Here is an 18,134-nt window from a genome sequence, read left to right as displayed (position 1 = left end):
ATATTTGAGATACACGCAAAATTTGACAAAAGCTTCATCCCCATACCTTTAAAATTTCAAGTTGATATTTTTTTAAAGGAGATTTCCAAAAAAGACAAAATACCACCGAACGGTTGTTTCCTATGAACAATAAGAAGTAACAATCTAAGCAAATATCGGTCCTTAGCTTACGAGGCACAATGTACATTCTGCATCCAAACCTAAAAGAAATAATCTGCTAAAAAGGAATCAAGAGTATGGTCTTTGTGGCCGGCATAACGTGACTATCTCGGCTGGTACCGTTTCATGTCCGTTAAGTTATACGGCCACATGAACCGTCGGACGATATATTAATGCTTAGAAGGTCGCCGATCTTCTCATAATTCGGCTTAGAGACCTCTTTGTTTCGTGAAGATAGTTTACGAAAAGAATTTCTTACTATAATAATGCTACGATCCCACAAAAAGTTTCTCCACCGTTGTACTTGCTGTTAAAATAAACTTACTCCAAATGCCGTGGTGTCGCAGGCATTCCGGGAGTCAACTCTTCCTTGTTTCGTCCTATACGCGGATCACGAGGTGAGCAATTTAGGTGAATTTGCACAATACCTGGCCGTGTCTATTACATCCAACCACTTTCGTCAATGCTATTGTAAATTCCAGGTATAAAATTGGTCAATTTGACTCCCTAGCTGCTAGTAAAAAGTTGATAAATAGTGGATAGTAAAAATCGTTTGATTAACACCGGAATTATTTCTAGGATAGGAATATTGCTAAAGAAACTTAATTCCTCAGCTTTGTCCTCCCAATCTAATATAACCTGCTTAGCTGCTCAGTCAACGTAAAACTACTCAATACCGCTTGTGCGCCATCCTAAATAAATTCAGCGACTTCTTCACCACGCCATCACTAGGTAGTACTCATTGTCGACATAAAATAATTTATTGAATGATAACTGATCCGATTGTTTGAATACTGATTAATTTTGGCCAAAATAATTTTACGTAGCATCCTTAGGTATGAGAGAAGAGAGTAAAATAAAAACGCATATTAAAAATTACATCCATAAAGAAATTAACAGGTAATAAAGAAAAAATGGAAATCGCTCTTATTTTCCACATCCAGGGCTGGGAAAAATACAGGCCGAGGAGTATTTGAAATACAAAATACCATAGACTTGGGTATTTAAAAAACAAACTACAAAGTAGTATTTTAAATACATTTCAAAATACAGAGTACTTCAATCCTTCTACTTCATTATCAGAGCCACTTCAAAAAACTTATTTTACAAATGCATTTTTTTTATAGAATGGGAAAATAGCAAAAATCTGTATTAGAAATACAAAATGAAGAATATATTCAGGTCGTATGTTTGAAATACCAAATGCAAATTACAAATTATTTCAAATACATATTTTAAAATACTTGTATTTGAAATAATGCCCAGCCCTGGCCACGCATACTTTCATATTTTTTCATGTCGTGTCTGGGCGTTGTTTTCTATCAAGATTATGCACCTGACATATTTTTATCTTCATATGAAAAGGGTGGTTCCAAATCCAGGAAACGCTGAGAGTCCGCAATGGATTAAGTTGAGTGTGAAAAATGGCAGGTTGGATGGGAATCCCTAAAGCAGAAAGATCATGAAAGTAGTATTGAAAAGGAAAGGTTGTAAGGAAGAGCAAGGTTGATAGATTAAAACGCCGTGGGAAGTTCAGACTACATTAATATGGGTAAGAGGCTTGGAAAACAGGTGCATTTACGTGCAAGATCTTTCCGCATCAAAGATTCTCGATTTAGGGAGAGATTCTGCCACTCAAATAATTGAATGGTTTATTCAAAAATGTCAAAGTTTCCCAGTGTATGAATCACATGGTTCCAGTTTCCAAGAGTTTGAACCAATAGATTCTCCAATAGCTCGAATTTGCGGGCGGAGTATATAGCCAAACTTCACATCGAACGGCACTTATCAAGAATGAGTCACGTTATAAACCTTCTGTGTACTAACTAAACTTTTAAAAATGCATATTTCTCTAAGGAATATCTCAAGTAGAGTGGTGATGAGTCCATGAAAGTAATAAAATAAAGGCTAAAGGTATAGTTAAAGGTTAAAGTCAGAGACATTAAAACATAATATTTATGGGATCATTAGGAATACAATGTAGCTTGAAACTGAGTTGGACTTCAATTTAATTTAAAAAACGTAATAAAATCGATTCGTTAGGATTCCAATGCTTTTTTTTCGCGTATCGCCGAGTATTTATTACCGATTTACATAAACGGACAAATCAAAATATTTAAAATCAATACCGATCACCTAAAAACCCTAAACCACAGAAGTAAAATTCCCATTTAGAGCAACGCTCTTTCGTTCAACTGTTTAATTTCGAGTGGATGACGCTATAATGTCATCCCTGAGACAAATTTTCGCTCACTAGCCCTCATCTAGTTGAAATAATCTCTTAAAGACTCATAGGCAAGATTAGTACGCCGAAGAAAGTAGGGATGTAAGCTTGAGAGCCATATACCAATAAGGATTCACTAATTGATGCTTTGAAACTCATTTTATATCACCTCTCCACCTCCAATGGTGTCCTGGTGACCATACCATGCAACCTTGCAGAAGCATTATGATTTATATCCGGCGCATTTTGAGTTAAGCAAAGCCTTTTTTCCTCCAATTTATCCTTCAACTATCAATTGAAGAACTTACTGCATTTTATCAATGTAATTATATTCATTAACTGTGGTCCTGATAAGATGAAATGTAGTACTTTATTTTGGAGGAACATTTTTAACCTTACAAATCGATTTCATACGGGGAAGTAATGAGTCAATTTAAGTCATCACCAAAATTTTAATAAGTTCTAATTAAGTAAAACACAATAAAAAACAATATGCCTGGAATTTGTACAACCCCAAAATTATTTCACAAAAAAATCAGATTTTTTAGCCATTTCTAATGGAAATGCTTCGGACACCGGCCCTTTCCACAAAGCATCTGAATATAAAGCACTGCCCCCTTTAAAGTCAGTGGTCCATTCTAAAATAATTCTCTTTACCATTCATAAATATTTTTGATATTATATTTTTACCAAGCCGCATCTCTAACATGTCAGTTCTGGATAGGAGCTGGGACACGAGAGTTCATGACGAAAAGATGAAAAATCAATATATTCAGTACACAATGCGAAGCATAAAATGATTCCTTGATCGCTTATAAAAAGACCAAAGGGGAACTTCAAACTATTAATAACAAGTACAGCTGGATAGCTACAACAGATAGGTAATACCCCTCTATAGGAAAATATCTCTTATCTCTTCCTCTGCGAATACCAAACCTATAGGTTTAGGATCTTACCACTAAAAAAACTGGTCGCCTTGAAAATCGCATTAAGTGTTGAAGCCTGGGCCGGGTGGTATGATTATAAAGCGTGGAATCTAACAATGATTTGGTCGCTTGAATAATTATCTGAAAATATTAACTTAATTACGATATTTAATTGTGATGGTAGTGGTGGTATTTGGTGGAGGCATCGATAGCTAAAATCATTTGCGTCGTACGGAAGGGTATGGAAGGAAGGGTGGCGAGAAATCCGGCGTCGGCATTAACATTGCTCTTAACCGAAGGGGCCAAGGGCTCAACGTCCCATCCGACGGACGGAGTGCTGCACTTGATATGTCCTCTACACAACTTTCAAGCAGGGATCGGACAGTTTCTAAAAATTCTCTGCCACCGCCGGAATTTGAACCCGAGCCTGCGGGAGGGGAAGCCAGCTAGCCACTACACCAACCCTATCCCCTATTATTTTTGCTCCGAAAAAGTTTTTTTGGGGAGGCATGGGCATATTGGTAATGGTATTTTAAGAGGGTCGTTATCGCTCCAAATAGCGCGATGATGATAAACTGAGGGTGGTGGGATATTAATGCGCTAAATGGGAGGGAAGCTAGTTTTCGCAATTAATGAAATGTCTGCGATGACCTGTTTCATTGTCTTCCTCACGGGAGCAACTTGAAATCTCCTCGTTTCCGGCTGTGGAGTTTAAATGGGAGGATTTCGTATCAAATTTCCATAAATTTAATCCTTAGGTTCAGATAACGTCTCAATTACATACTACGGCCCCCAACGCATCAATCGTGTCGTTTACTCAGATCGGATATAAAAATTCACGAAAATAAATTGGGAAGGGAAATATAAGTTAAGGTAGAAATGAAATCTGTATTCAGCCATTCTGTCATATTTCAAAATACGAAAATGTGATAATTTCCGCCCAATTTTCATGAGTTTTTGACGTCATGATAGTTACGGCTCAGTAACTCGTTCTGAGAGAAACCCTCATTGAGGCATGGGATCGCTTTCAAAAATAAAACAATACAGAACCTCACAAGACGAATGCGCGAGGCCGAGTAGATACTCTGTTATCTGTAAAAATTTAAGCGTGCGAAAATTTAAGGCTTATTTTCTGCTTTTCAGCCCGAATAAAAATATGGGTTAAAAAAATTAATTTTAAGTTATTGTAGTGTATAGCACATGGCGTGAAAGTGCGGAGGTGGGAGTTAATCTACACTTAACCTATTATAACCCAATGTTGCTCCTAAGAAACATAAAAAATGTATGAGTTTTTATCTCTATTTGGGAAATATATAAAATATTTATTATTTTTTGTGTAAATTCTAATGATGAAATATTTATCTGCCACGGTAATTATGATTGAGTACAAAATTTTCAAGTTTTTAAAATGAGAAAACATTAAATTTGATTTCTCCCAGAAGCAGCTCTGGGTTATAAACGGTTAAATACGAAGATACCTTCAAGCCACCTTAGTAAGAGTGTGGCGGGGTTGCTAGGCGACCGTTTACAAAAAAGAAAAGAGGGTGCGCATTACTGAGTGAGGTGACAACTGAGTTTCGCCTAAATTTCATTGCAATCCTTTATTGCTGAGGGGAAAATTATATCGCATCTGTCAGACCTAGAAACATACGGGCGGGGGATCGGGTTGGTGTGGTGGCTAGAGTGTTGGCTTCCCACACCGTGGGATCTGGTTCAAATCCCGGCGGTGGCTGAGATTTTTCAGAGACTGCTTGAATGTTCCGCGGAGGACATTTCAAGCGCAACACTCCGTCCATCGGATGGGACGTTAAGCCGTGGTCCCCTTGTCACCTTTCGTTTAGAGGAGGCTAATGCCGACGCCGGGTTTCTCTCCAACTTCCTTACCGACCCTTCCCTCATGGCGGAAATGACTTGAGCTGTCGGTAGCGTCCTCCAAATAACATACCAACGTAAGGGCGTTCAAATTTTATATTCTCCGTGCCGTTCTGATAAATCTGTCGCTCTTATTATCTCAAGCAATCTTAGCCTAGCACGTATCCTCCGAGTCCCAGCAGCTCTCGGCCTAATTTGCGTCAGAGTTAAGTAACGAATACCAAGTGGCACCTCTGTTTCACTTTTTCATACAGAAACATTCCCTAAACACATACACTTAACGAATCCTAGCTTCTTCAGGGCTCTGCGTAGAATATTTCTAACATCTTTCCCACTTTAACTTTGAAATTATCATATCTCCCATAAATGACTTCATCTGATGCCTTTAGGTTACTCCATCAATGACATATAAATTGGGATAGTTGGAAGTCCTACGCAGGAAATTTGCTGCCGTGCATTGGCTCCGATGTAGTTTTAGTCCCCATTCTTGCTTTCACGATGCATACGCTGCGTAGGTCCTACGATAGATTTCCGTATTCTGAGTGTTCACTGACCTCGCAATAGATTACAACCGATAGAATTGTAAAGAATAGATAGAAGAACAATTTTTCATTACCAATAAAGTAATGAGAATGAATTTTTGTCTTATCTTCCACCAACCTGCGTAAATATAACAAGTTTTCCGTTGATGCATGTTGTTTGTTCGTGAAATAATTTTTTCTTGAGATACATGTTGTTTCAAGTTCGAGTCGTTTTAATTCTAAAACGGACAGTATATTCGTGCTTAACACCCGAAGTTTTTCCCGATGAATGACATGAATGAATTCTTCTCGGACTTCCAACCGGGTTGTGGTATGCATGTTTTAGGACAACGTTTCGTTAGGAGATTTTCCCAACATATTAATCACGTAGGCATCATCAGCCCTGAAGATGCTGGGAAAGTCTCCCTACGAAACGTCGGCCTACAACATTGAGACCCTACCCCGGTGGGAAACCTGAGAAGAATTCATTGATATTCGTGGTTTTTCCTTTTGACACAACAACGCGGCACGTGCGTCCGCCCTTTCTGATTCCTTCCCAGTTCTCAGCTTTCTGAGAAAGATCCCCTCCCCAGTAACGCAACCAAAGCTCGCTCGTCGGTCCGCAATTGTTTGGGCCAAGTGCGTGGCGGGGGAAGGTGGCAGTGAGATGAAGAAAGGGAACACTCCAGCTACGGAGCATTTTACCATTTAACCCGAAAATGCGTCAACTGAGCGTTGAAAGGATAGATCAAGTGAGACAAAGGATGGGACCTCACGGTGCGTTAGGGGAGCGTTGAATCCATGCTAAAATGCGCAATCGGTCATGATGGATGTATGAAAATGTTGGGTGAAGCCTAAAATTTAGGCACTACTCGCGGATAGGCCACCATAGCTCAAGGCACTCTACCAAAGTAATTAAGAAAACATTTTCCATGTCAGTTAATACGAAAAAGTTTCTTGTTATTTCCACAGATGAATTTTTACGCTAAATTAGGGTAAATTTTCACAAAATATCCACCATTAGGATAAGTTTAACTGCAGGGTTACTTTTCTTAGTTCAAACGAGGATAGAATTGGAAACTATTGCGTACTTAAGCCTTAAAGCTGCCTTAATTATCTTGAGCCATCAGCTGAATTTTCACACTCCTCTGTGGATTCTTTTGTCCTCATTAAAGCGTTTTTTTGCCGTTTGTAATATCTTATCCTCCAAATTCAGATAGTTAAAAACGCTGTAAGCCACTATTTGTACAATCTTCATAATTTGTGTTACTCCCTCGCAGGAAATCATTGCGAATATGACAGTGGAGCTATCCTTTTCAGATTAACAAGCAAAACATGATAAATGCTAATAACATGTTAAACACTTTTTCATCCACATAAAATTTTTTCATTCATGCACCTGAAGATGCCGTAACGATTCAAACATTTTGTGCTAGTAAATTCAAAATTTTCTGTGGATTTAACAAAATTGTTACCTTTTTTATTTTATCATGAAGGCTAACTACCTACCACACGGTTATGCATGAGAATTTTTATCGCATAAAATTACATAAAAAGTTTCGAATCCATTAATTAATGTTAGGTTGACCGAGTAGCTACAATATTCAGCGGCTATTCAGACCTCTCAGCTCCCGGAATATTGTGAGCATAAAAATGAGGAAAAAATAAATGAATCATATTAAAGACGGATCAGATACGTAAGATATGTTTTGCTTTGGTCAGGAGCACAGTAAGGAGAGTATGAGCGGATACCTGAAGAGGTGTATCAGAATGTGGCAGAGAATAGTGAAATAGAGAATAATATGAATCCCGATGTCATAAATATGTGCTGGGATTGCCTCAGAAAAAATGTATTTTCTGTTCAGACCGGAATCATTATCTTTTTACAGAACACTTGTTCAAAGTCAAAAATATCGACAGCAAGGGAATCCAAACCTCATTTAATTACAATTATTTTAAATAAATTCTAAATTCGTGTAGGTTATCTTGAAATACATATAGGAAGTGATATTTTGAGATAAAAAGTGATGTATACATCCATAGAGGTCTTACCGCGAGAACATTCCTCGGTCAATTTATCATTTCGTTCGATGTATTAGAGCTTGAATAATAATTTTAATAAAATAGTCGTGATCGAAACTTGACGGTTCCTGGAACCTCTATTGGTAGAAACTTCAATAGAAAAGCCTATTCACAGCACTAAAGAGGCCTCGTTTAATTTATTGAAAATGTATTTAAAACTTAAAAAAAGTCTTAATGTCGTAGATAAATGAATGTATTTACCGAAAGAATAAGATTACATAGATTTAATTATATGACATTCATTTCTGTGCAGTAAATATACTCATTGGGAGTCATTCGTTTAGGTTACTCAAAATGCTTATAACTGTGTGTTAAAATGTGTATCAGTCCCTAAGGTAGGACATTTCAAACCACATTCTTTGGAATAATGTTCATTGAAAACCCATGATTACTATCAGTATGATTTTCATTTATTTGGCCGACTAAAGCCCCGATTTGTCATACCGTGTCATTATTGTAAAAATAATATATAAGTTTGGAATTCATAAGCACAAAAATTTTTCAGAACATTCTATGGTCCAATTAAAATACTCGAGAAACCATGGTCTTCTACGACGAGCCATCCTAAGATCTTTAATGGCTTTCATTTCTGTGCAGTAAATACACTCATTGGGAGTCATTCGTTTAGGTTACTCAAAATGCTTATATGAAGCATTAAAGATCAAGCTATGATCTTTAATTGTTCATACGAGTTCACGGAAAATGATGGACACACTCAAAGGCGGCTTGAACGTAGAACAATTTATCAAAAGTTTATAAAGCATTCGTTATTAGTATTAAGGTACCGTTATTTAGTATTTAAGAGCCATATAATATACAGCAGGAGCCTTTGTACATGGCATTGAAAATAATACCTTAACATTTGAGTCAGCGCTGATTCAATTAAAAACTTCGGTTAAACGAAAAAGAAAAAGCGTTATTTAAAACAAGCCCACTGTGTGGAGTTATTAGAAACAGTATTTTTTGTTCATTTTGAATGGATTTCATATGGAAGAATCGGAAATGATTATTTACTTGTTCAGAGTTACCTTTTGGCACAACTTGGAACTAATATAAGAGTTGGAATTTGACATTTCAATCGCGGCCGGATGAATAATACACGTTCAGTTGTTGGCAAATTTTGGTGAGTACCGCCTAAATTTTTTCCCAACTACAGCACTGAGCATAATCTGGTGAATTAAAATGGAAAAGCACGTATTACCAGAGACATGCGACATAAGATCAATTATGCAGCACATTAAAATTTTTAATGAAATATTCAACTTAACAAAAATACGTATTTAACAGTTTTTGGTAGGTTAATTGAGCATATGGCACGAGTACTGCAATTTTACAGGATTAATTTATATCTGAAATGTTTCAAATATGTAAATGAAAAACTGCTAAATCAGAATAAATATTTTAAGTAATATCGCGCCTTTGAAACGAGGACTTAAAAACTTGATTAAGAATTAAATATTGTTGTTTAGAAATACTTGCTCCGAATTCCACATATATTCACACATATGACTAGATAGTTTTATTTTTCCACACCACATCAAACGGCCAAGATTTCCCATTTGGCAGCAGAAAATCCGATAGTTGATGCAAGATTCCACTTATTATGATAATACATTTCTTTGAATAATTTTCTTGGTTTGTGATGCACTCATGCTCTTTCTCCCCTCTCTCTGATATTCCCAAGGCATTGGCCCCTAATAGGGTGGTTTCCTATTTTTTAATTGCTTAAATTGAAAGATTATTACTCCTGGAGTACGTATTTCACGAATTTAGATTTTTAATCACGATATCTATTTTTCGCGATCAAATGAAAAGAGAAAAATTTCAAGCGCGCGAAAATGCGACGGCTATGTATGAATGCTGGGAAAAGCCCGTGTGATGTCCTTCTGGTTCCAGCTGCCGCCGCGTGAGGCCACCTTGGTGCGAAGCTATGAGCGCAGCTACGATGCAAGCTGCTAGCAGGTAGCAGAGTACCCTGCCAGCAGGTGACGGGCGCTTGGCTTAAATAAGGCTTATTAATGCCCTAACAAACGACGGTAACTTTCCGACCATAGGCAATATTAAAAAATGGTAGCGTTAATTTGATGCCTTACAAATGGAATTTAGGAAAATTCAGATACAGCCAGTGGCGCAGCGAGGGGGGGGGGTTTGGGGGATAAACCCCCCCCCCCAGAGCTCAGATAAATTTTTAAGTTTAATCCATTTCACTTAATTGCATTAATATTACTTACAGAATAGTTTTAGGATTAATCAAATATCTCTCATAAAGTGGTAAATCTAGTCATTTTAACCATTAATCTTAAAATTTTCTTGAGGAGGGCCCCCGCAACTCCTGCTTACCCTGGGGGGTATGCAATACCCCCACACCCCCAAGTATTAGTTGCGCCTAAAACCCCCCCTAGCCTTAATTATTTGCTGCGTCCCTGGATACAACTACTTGCTCAAGAGTCCTAAATTCCATGCAAATATAATTTTCGCGGCGTAGGCATCCCGTAGTTAGTTGCCAGTCGGCTTCGGCTTCCGGCTGCAGCGTATCCTCGTTGACACTGAGGTGGTCCCTCACCCCTGCCACCGAGCGACGCATGAACTGTGGTCGACCCCCACCAATCCTCCCTTTCAGATCCCTGACGGGCGTCGAGTGGTTTGGTGGCACTCGGTCGCCTAGCACGCCCTTAATTGAAAAAGCTCGCCAGGGCAAACAGGCGCCACCCCCGGAGATTTCGACCTCATCAGCCCACGCTTCAATTCAACGCAAGGCTCCCACCGCCGCGGCCGTCCGACTTAACCTTGCCCGAACATAATCCACGACGCATCGCCACTGGTTTTAGGTAAATATTTAGCGAAAAAGGGTGATATTTATTACAAATCATATAATTAATAAAAAGGATTGGCAACAGCAAAATTTCGCTCTTAATTAAGCAAAAGAACAGTACTGACATCAAATACCCATTTAAAACTCGGATTTATAAATTATATTCCATTGCTTCATCTGCATCTACATCTACATTATACCCCGCAAGCCTACAAAGGCGCGTGGCAGGGGAGTGTTAGGACACCAGCCGGCTATATATGAAAAGCAAATGCTCAAACAAAATTGCGACTTGAATTTATAAATGTTCTTTATGGTTCGGGGGAAAACCATATTTATCCGTTTGGCAAAATATCTCTCTTAATTAATCGCTTCCGTCAGACCTGGAAATATAGTGGGGATCTAAGATGATTGCTTGGGGAATAAACATGGAAATATTTCGTAAGAAACGCGCAATCAAGATTTCATAGATTTTTATTGATTTTTTTTGTCCAGCAATAAAAATTTAAAAAATTACTTTGAAAAAAATACTTCGGTTTTACGTACCCGGGACATTTTAAAATACTGATATACTATTCCCGGGGTGAAAGAAAAAAGTCTATACTTTTAATTTTGGTCAGCTTTTTTTCTATTTCAGCCACTATGCGACATGCCTTCAGCCCAAAGGGTACGTGGAGTGGAAGGAGAAGGGTGTATCATTAGGGGACATCCTCCCCTTCCAGAGCGTGGTAGCTTTGCGGGTAGAGCTCTTGGCTACTGATTGAGGAGTCCCGGGCTCAATACTCGGGTGAAGCCATGGGATATCCCACCCAAAAATCTTCTTAGTACGAGGTAGCCCAGAGAAAGATACCCGGTCCTTAAGGGGGCGTCTATTAATTTCGTGAGGTGATTTTGGCGATTTTTGAAACCCTCTCCCCCTTAGTGAGATATTTAGCTTGACCCCCTCACTCTAAAGGCCGTTTTACACGGTACACGGAATTGCGCAATCTGACGTACGTGCGAAGGCGCAATCAAAATTGCGTCGTGTAAAGCGGTGAATTGCTAGAACGTATGCGAGAATGCGTGGATGCGATACGGCAAAATAGCCCGTGTTCTAATTTCGTTCATGCATTCGCGCAATTCCACGCCATTTTATAAATTAATGCAGCCCTAACCTGCGCAATTCCGTTCCCCGTGTAAAACGGCCTTAATATCACGTTAGATTGCTGAAAATGCGTATTTTCAGAGTAAATAGGTAAATATATGCTTCATTCCGTTGGATTTATTAAAAAATTAAAAATAAACAATTTTTTAAATAAATTTTATTTAAGATTAGTTAAGACTAGTATTTAACATTACTAAGATCGCAATTTTAAACTGTTTCTTGCGGAAAAAAATACGCGATACTTGCCAGGACTCCCCTCTCTCCCACGTTAGGTTGGGTGACAATCCGCTTCGCCTCCTTCCCCCTTAACATCTCACGTAACTAAATGATGTAATACCTTACCCTGAATGAGTGAATTTCACTCGCCTGCGGTTAAATCCAGGATAAGCTCTATCCTCACCGATCCAAACAAACTTTGCGGTTTAATTACTAAATGAGTGAGAACGGTCTGATTTCCCGACACATTTCTGTTTTATAATTAACAATTTTTTCTTCTTTAAATTCTCACAAATTTTGTCACCATCCTCATTAATATTTGTCAATAATACGTCCCCGCTCTATTCATTATCTTGAGAGGGGGATACATTTTGAGATTTATGTGGTATTTTTTGTTAAATATTATAAGCAGTCGATATATTGGTAAAATTATCGTACCTGCAGTACATGTAAATGTTGACAAAGGTCTCCACCCTTAATAGCTTCGGATGCGAAAAATTTACGAAGTTAAATTTCATAAATCTTGACCGAGATTCTAACCTGGATCCACCAGTGTACACTCAGGGGTAACTCCTAAACTAAATACTGGCAGCATTACTTTTAAGCAAGTAATATTCTAGGGAAGAAGATGGCCAGTCTAGCAAGAGTGACGCATCTCCTTGAGTCATTAATCACACGTTCCTGTGTCTTTTTCATTGCTATTCTAAGTCACGTTTTGCGCACGCGCAGACGATTGCGATGGGAAGTAAATAGGAAAGGAATAGCATTGCTTTCTATTCTCAAATCCATCAGATAGCAATGATTGGTTAAGACTGATTGTTACGCCAACAACGGACGCCAGATGTGGAAAGCAAAAGGAATGTGTGAATAGTGCCTGAGGAAGGAGAAAAGCAGGAATGGGCGTTACGAGGCAAATATGACCCATTGTTTGAAAATTCTATTTCAGCAATGGCAATCGTAAATCTGTCGTTGGAAACGGATGAGCAAAGTATATTCATAAGTTTATCAATATTATTTATCGCCATTATATTGTTAAGTTTATAATTTACGGTATGTGTCATCATCACCATTGGCACGCAGTCCTTAATCTGGTTTGAAGCAGCTCTCAACTAAAATATTTGTCTTCTCCGAGGTGATATTTTCAAACTTCCGTACTTCTTTAATTCACCTCCCTCATTACTTGTTCAATCTTCTCTTTCCGCGACCTTAAACTTTTTTTCTATTCCACTCGCCCCTCGATGAATGTCATATTCACATGTCTAATAATGTAATCAGTTGAGTTGTTTGATCTGTATCTTAAGGTTTTCATTATGTATTTTTTCCCCTGTAACCTTCATCGAACCTCCATATTCTGTTCACCAATGTATGCTCAAGCCAGTATCAACTTCTTAATATTTGAATTGAACATGACGATTTCTAATATCTTCGCACGCTCCCTCTGTTTCAGAATGAACAAAAATACTGTTTCTATTAACTACTCAGAGTGAGCTCGTTATAAATAACGCTTTTTCTTTTTTCATTTAACCGAATAATATATATGTAATTGAATCAACGGAACATACAAAGGTGAATACGATTAGGAGCTGATTTTGCAGTCATAACTTGGTTAGATAAGGCATTTAAAAATTGGCAAAAGTTTAAATATCATGAGCTATTTTCCCCACATCTTTGCCATTAGTAATGCAGTTGTTTTAACGATAGTGAAAATCGTGAGGGGAAAAACATAATCACTTTAACTACAAATATTTGAATAAAACTTTTGATACGCTGAAGTTTATCCATATTGAATTGAAAGCGTTTACGCAAAACATTGAGTCAGACCCGTCGGTTTCAGCCTTGATAATACAAAATACATTAATTAAAAAAGATGAAAAATAGAAAAAAATAATGAGATGAATTTAAATACAATAATAAATTTTACTCCCTTATATCAAAAATAAAAATTCAAACGGGAAAAATCCACAGACGCGGCTAAATAATATTAAAAAGTAAGCATATGAAGGACGGAATTATAATTGCCACAATCTGGCTGAAGTGAGGTGAGGCACTTTCCAAAATCATCTCCTCAATGCTCTCAATTACCATGTACAAAATCAAATCGCGTTTCGACCGTGAAAAATCCATTTGCAACTCTCCTAGTCGGTGGTGATGATCGGATGGCAATTTTGCGAATTATTAATTGAGTGGGGCTTACTTCCAAAAATTTATTTCCTGATGAGTACTTATTTGAAACGTCGAATAATGGAAAATCGGTGGCCATCCGTTCCGCTGAAACACGAAAGCCACAGTTATTTTTTGTGGGTGTCTCTCAGCTCCTATCAATCACATTGAAACTAAATGAATGTGATAGTTCTGAATGCACTGCTCTGAAACTTTGTACCGTCCGTTTAGACAAACAGGAGGTGTTACATATTTTATAAATAGAATAGAAAATTAAATTCGATCAAATTAATATTCAATTATTAATAAAATTTAAGTATTGTACGGAAATAAATTGTGACAATGTGCTGAACCCTCAATATGATAATTAAACCATAGCACATCTAGTAAAGACCATGTCATCCAAATTAATTCATCCAAAAATCATTAGTTTAATAATATGTCAATGAAGGAGTGCCAACAAAACCGCTATTAGTAGGGCACTTTTAAAGATCCATTGGCGGAAAAATTTACAATCCAGTGTTCATTCCCATCATGAGGGCATTTGTAGGGGCTTGGCAACGGCTTGGCAATAGTTAAGCTTAGTGGATATTAGGCTACAGACAGATGAATGCCGGGTTCAAATTCCGAAATAAGACTTTGGACAACCCCATAATATTCCAGGCTAGACTAGGGAAATAAACTGATTCCCCTTCGCACAATCGTGAAATTCTTTAGCTCATATACTAGTTTGGGATGAGGTCTACCCACGCCTATCCATCCGTGGCTTCGAACCCATTCCCTTTCGCGAAATTGGTGAAATTCTTTTGCTCGCGTATTAGTTTGGGGCGAGCTCTACCCACGCCGATTCATACCAACCTTCGAGCTGGAACACTGAGTAACCGAAGTCTCACTCAGATCAATAAATCGCGAGTGGACGTGCGCGCGAGCAGCACCGGTACAGTTGTAGTTAACACTTGCAAACTCGAGAATAAAAACGATTCCGTCTCGTTAATGATTCAGCGCAGGATGTTGCACGCCGCCGGCAGCGCCTTGAGCAGGCCCCCGCGGGGGCCGCGACCCCCTCCACGCCTTCAAATATTCAAGTGGCCCACAAACGGCCACCCGGATGAATATCAACGACAGCCAACCTCTCTCTTTTGCCATGCGCGGGGGTCTCGGCAGGGCCGGGGGCGGCGCGGGGGCGGCCGGGGGACGGCGGGGGCGGGGCGTCGAGAGGTCGCCCGAGTCGAGTGCGTGGCCGGGGGGCGACGCCGCCCCCGCTGCCTCATCGATCGGGCGAGACAGTGTTGCTCTGCCCGCCAACATTTCGGGGGGCGGCGGTGGGGGCGGAGGCGGGGGTGGGGGCGTCCTCTCCTCTTCGATCGCGTCCGCCGCTGCGCATCGGGGGCCGCGCGACCTTTTAGCCGAGACGACCAACTATGGGGCGGGGGATGGAGGCGGGGGCGGAGGGGAGCGACTGACGCTCTTCGCATTCCCCCGCTGCCCCCGCCTCACCTGCCGCGCGATCTTCGCCTCCCTGAAGATGCCGTGGCGTCGCTTTCCGTAGCAGTCAAATGGAATCTGCCATTACGAGTTGCTTCGATATATATCGAGCGTGCCATTTCATCCTCTCGCAGTCGTTCGGCGTTACTGTTAGCGATTTCGCTGATCAAGGAAGGCATTGGGGTTTGAAGAGGAATCGGAAGCTGAAATCTCGTGCTGAAATTTTATTGGCATTCGTGTGTTGGTTTTTTCACCATTTGCTTGTTTCTTAAAATTTTAAAAGTCAAAATTTTATTTGAACAATCACCTGTTTACATTTCCGTTTTGTGTTTCCAATTTTTCGCGCAAATACTATTTTTTTGACAAGGCCTGGGCGTATCCAACTATGGAAGGGGGACGACTTTATGAGCTCCCATCTACGATAATCTTTCAGGGCGAACCATTCCTCTTGGACGACAATCGTCTCTTATGACAAAAAGCATAAACAAGCTAACACCGACGAAATATATACATCTACAATCACTTAACTATATTTTTATGTTATTAAACATCATTTTTAAGGTTACTATGTGAACGATTTGATTTTATATACCCCCATACCATAGTTTTTAGTCATTCAGATGGGTACGTTGAGTCGCAACGCTTTGAGCAGTGAAATACATAATATTGACTATTCTAAAATATATGAAGGTTAGGAATCCTATATCCAATAAGTGAAACCGTCGTGTAAAATAGTCGAAAATACATTGACCAAAGTATTTTGTATAGCGTTGGCAGGGTAAATTTGTTAGCAAAAGAAAATAGCTCAATAGTCCAGTTTTACATTTTCCCTCCGCAGTAAACTCAATAAAAACATTTCACTTGAAAAATTGAAAATTGAGAAGCGTTTTAGACTGTATAAAAAGGCAAATGCAGCATTGATTCCATTTGTAATCGATTTTGTAATCCAGTGATAATGAATGGTGGCTTTCTGGGAAGAGGGGTCAAGTAATACTAGAAATAGGAATCCAATTTCACTCGAACTTGCAATCAGTGATAATGAATTGCGGTTCACTGCGAGGAGTGGTCAATTACTAGGGCTGGTCGGAAAGTAACCTCCGTTTGGTCACACGTGAAAATTGGAGGGGGTAGTGTCGCCATTGTTGCGTCGGCACGCACGTCAGGTCAGTCGGCGTACAGTCGTGGTAGAGTGAAGGTGGTTTGAGCGATAGATGCTTTTCGGAAGCTTTACAAAATGTGTGCTGCAATTGAAAATCCCGGCAAGTGTGAAGTGCGTACTTTCATTCGATTGTTAAAACGGCAGCAGCAATTCACAGGGAACTTCGTGCTGTTTATGGCCCAAAAATAATGAGTAAAAGAGTTAAGTATTCTGGAATGGGTTTATGCGTATGAAGAAACGGCTTGGCTCCCAGCGATTTGAGGATGACCGGATGACTAAAGGGATAGGCGGGAAATTATTTTTGCAGAAGGAATATCAAAGTTAGTTTAGAAGTATGATTAGTACCTCAATTTTCATGGAAATTGTGCTGGAAAGTAAAGGAAAGTCGTAGTTATAAGATGCGCACAATAAATTTTGTAAATCTACATTATAATTTTATTTATAAAAAACCTAGGTTACTTTCCGAACAGCCCTCGTATTTCCAATATCCTTCATTAATTGAGGTAATTAATCCCAATTGGGATAACTTCCAAATAATCGCTCGGCTATTCATCCAAACACTTACTGATTGCGTTCCATTTGTTACTCTAAAACGGAAATAACCCAAACAACGATACGAAGATGAGTCATTCACAGGGAGAATTTGATCACAGCTCTTTTAAGCGGCTTTGTTTGCATTATTTTTCCTCTAATAACATATTTTGATTGGTTAAAATGTTTTAAAATGATAAAAAATGAAATGAAAACTAATAAATGACTCTTTGAAATAATGTTAACTTATTCTAGAAATACTTAGGTGCTATTATTTATTTGAAAAATGAGTAATCATTTAATTAAACGCGTAGATGATCCTGGCACTTGTCCATTCACGTTTAAACATCACCGGTCGTCCGTTTTGAAATTTTTCGCAGAAACTCAATGACGTCACTTTTTATATTTAGATTTTGTTTTATTTTATTTTTTTTCAAACCACCGGACACAGCTCTTATTGGCCAATTTACACCGAGGTGTTCAACAAATGTAACAAGTAAACGTACACCAGCAACCTTGCCCTGGGCCGGGGAAGCCTACCCAGGCGGGACTCGAACCCGCGACCTCTTGTTTGGCAGGCGAGAACGTTACCACACCGAGGCCGGCAAAAGCTTTATTAGGGTATGAGTACTATAAAGACACATATACTCCAGTTAAAGTGAAAATGTAAAACATGATGGGCAAATTATTTTTCTAGTTCTGTTAGTACTGAGTATATCTAAGGGCTGCGGGCGTTGATGACACTCGTCAACGCCAGGTCATATAATAAAAGGTGATGGAAATTATGATACATGGCTGAGTAGGAAAGGAAACCAATAGTCTCCTATAGAAATGTTTAACATCAGC

The 18,134-nt window shown here is 39.0% G+C and overlaps 2 protein-coding genes across 3 annotated transcripts in view; one reads left to right on the top strand and one right to left on the bottom strand.

The window, feature by feature from the left end:
• LOC124170852 (fez family zinc finger protein erm) overlaps window positions 1-18,134 on the bottom strand; it is a 128,455-nt gene that overhangs the window by 16,877 nt on the left and 93,444 nt on the right. The window lies entirely within an intron of this gene.
• Window positions 15,258-15,662, top strand: LOC124171179 (glycine-rich protein DOT1-like). Its single transcript, XM_046550319.1, has one exon. It carries the CDS (start codon window positions 15,258-15,260, stop codon window positions 15,660-15,662), a length of 405 nt encoding a protein of 134 aa, XP_046406275.1.

The sequence above is a fragment of the Ischnura elegans genome, chromosome X (genome assembly GCF_921293095.1).
Source record: "Ischnura elegans chromosome X, ioIscEleg1.1, whole genome shotgun sequence".
Lineage (NCBI taxonomy): Eukaryota > Metazoa > Arthropoda > Insecta > Odonata > Coenagrionidae > Ischnura > Ischnura elegans.
This window is presented reverse-complemented; position numbering and strand designations above follow the sequence as displayed.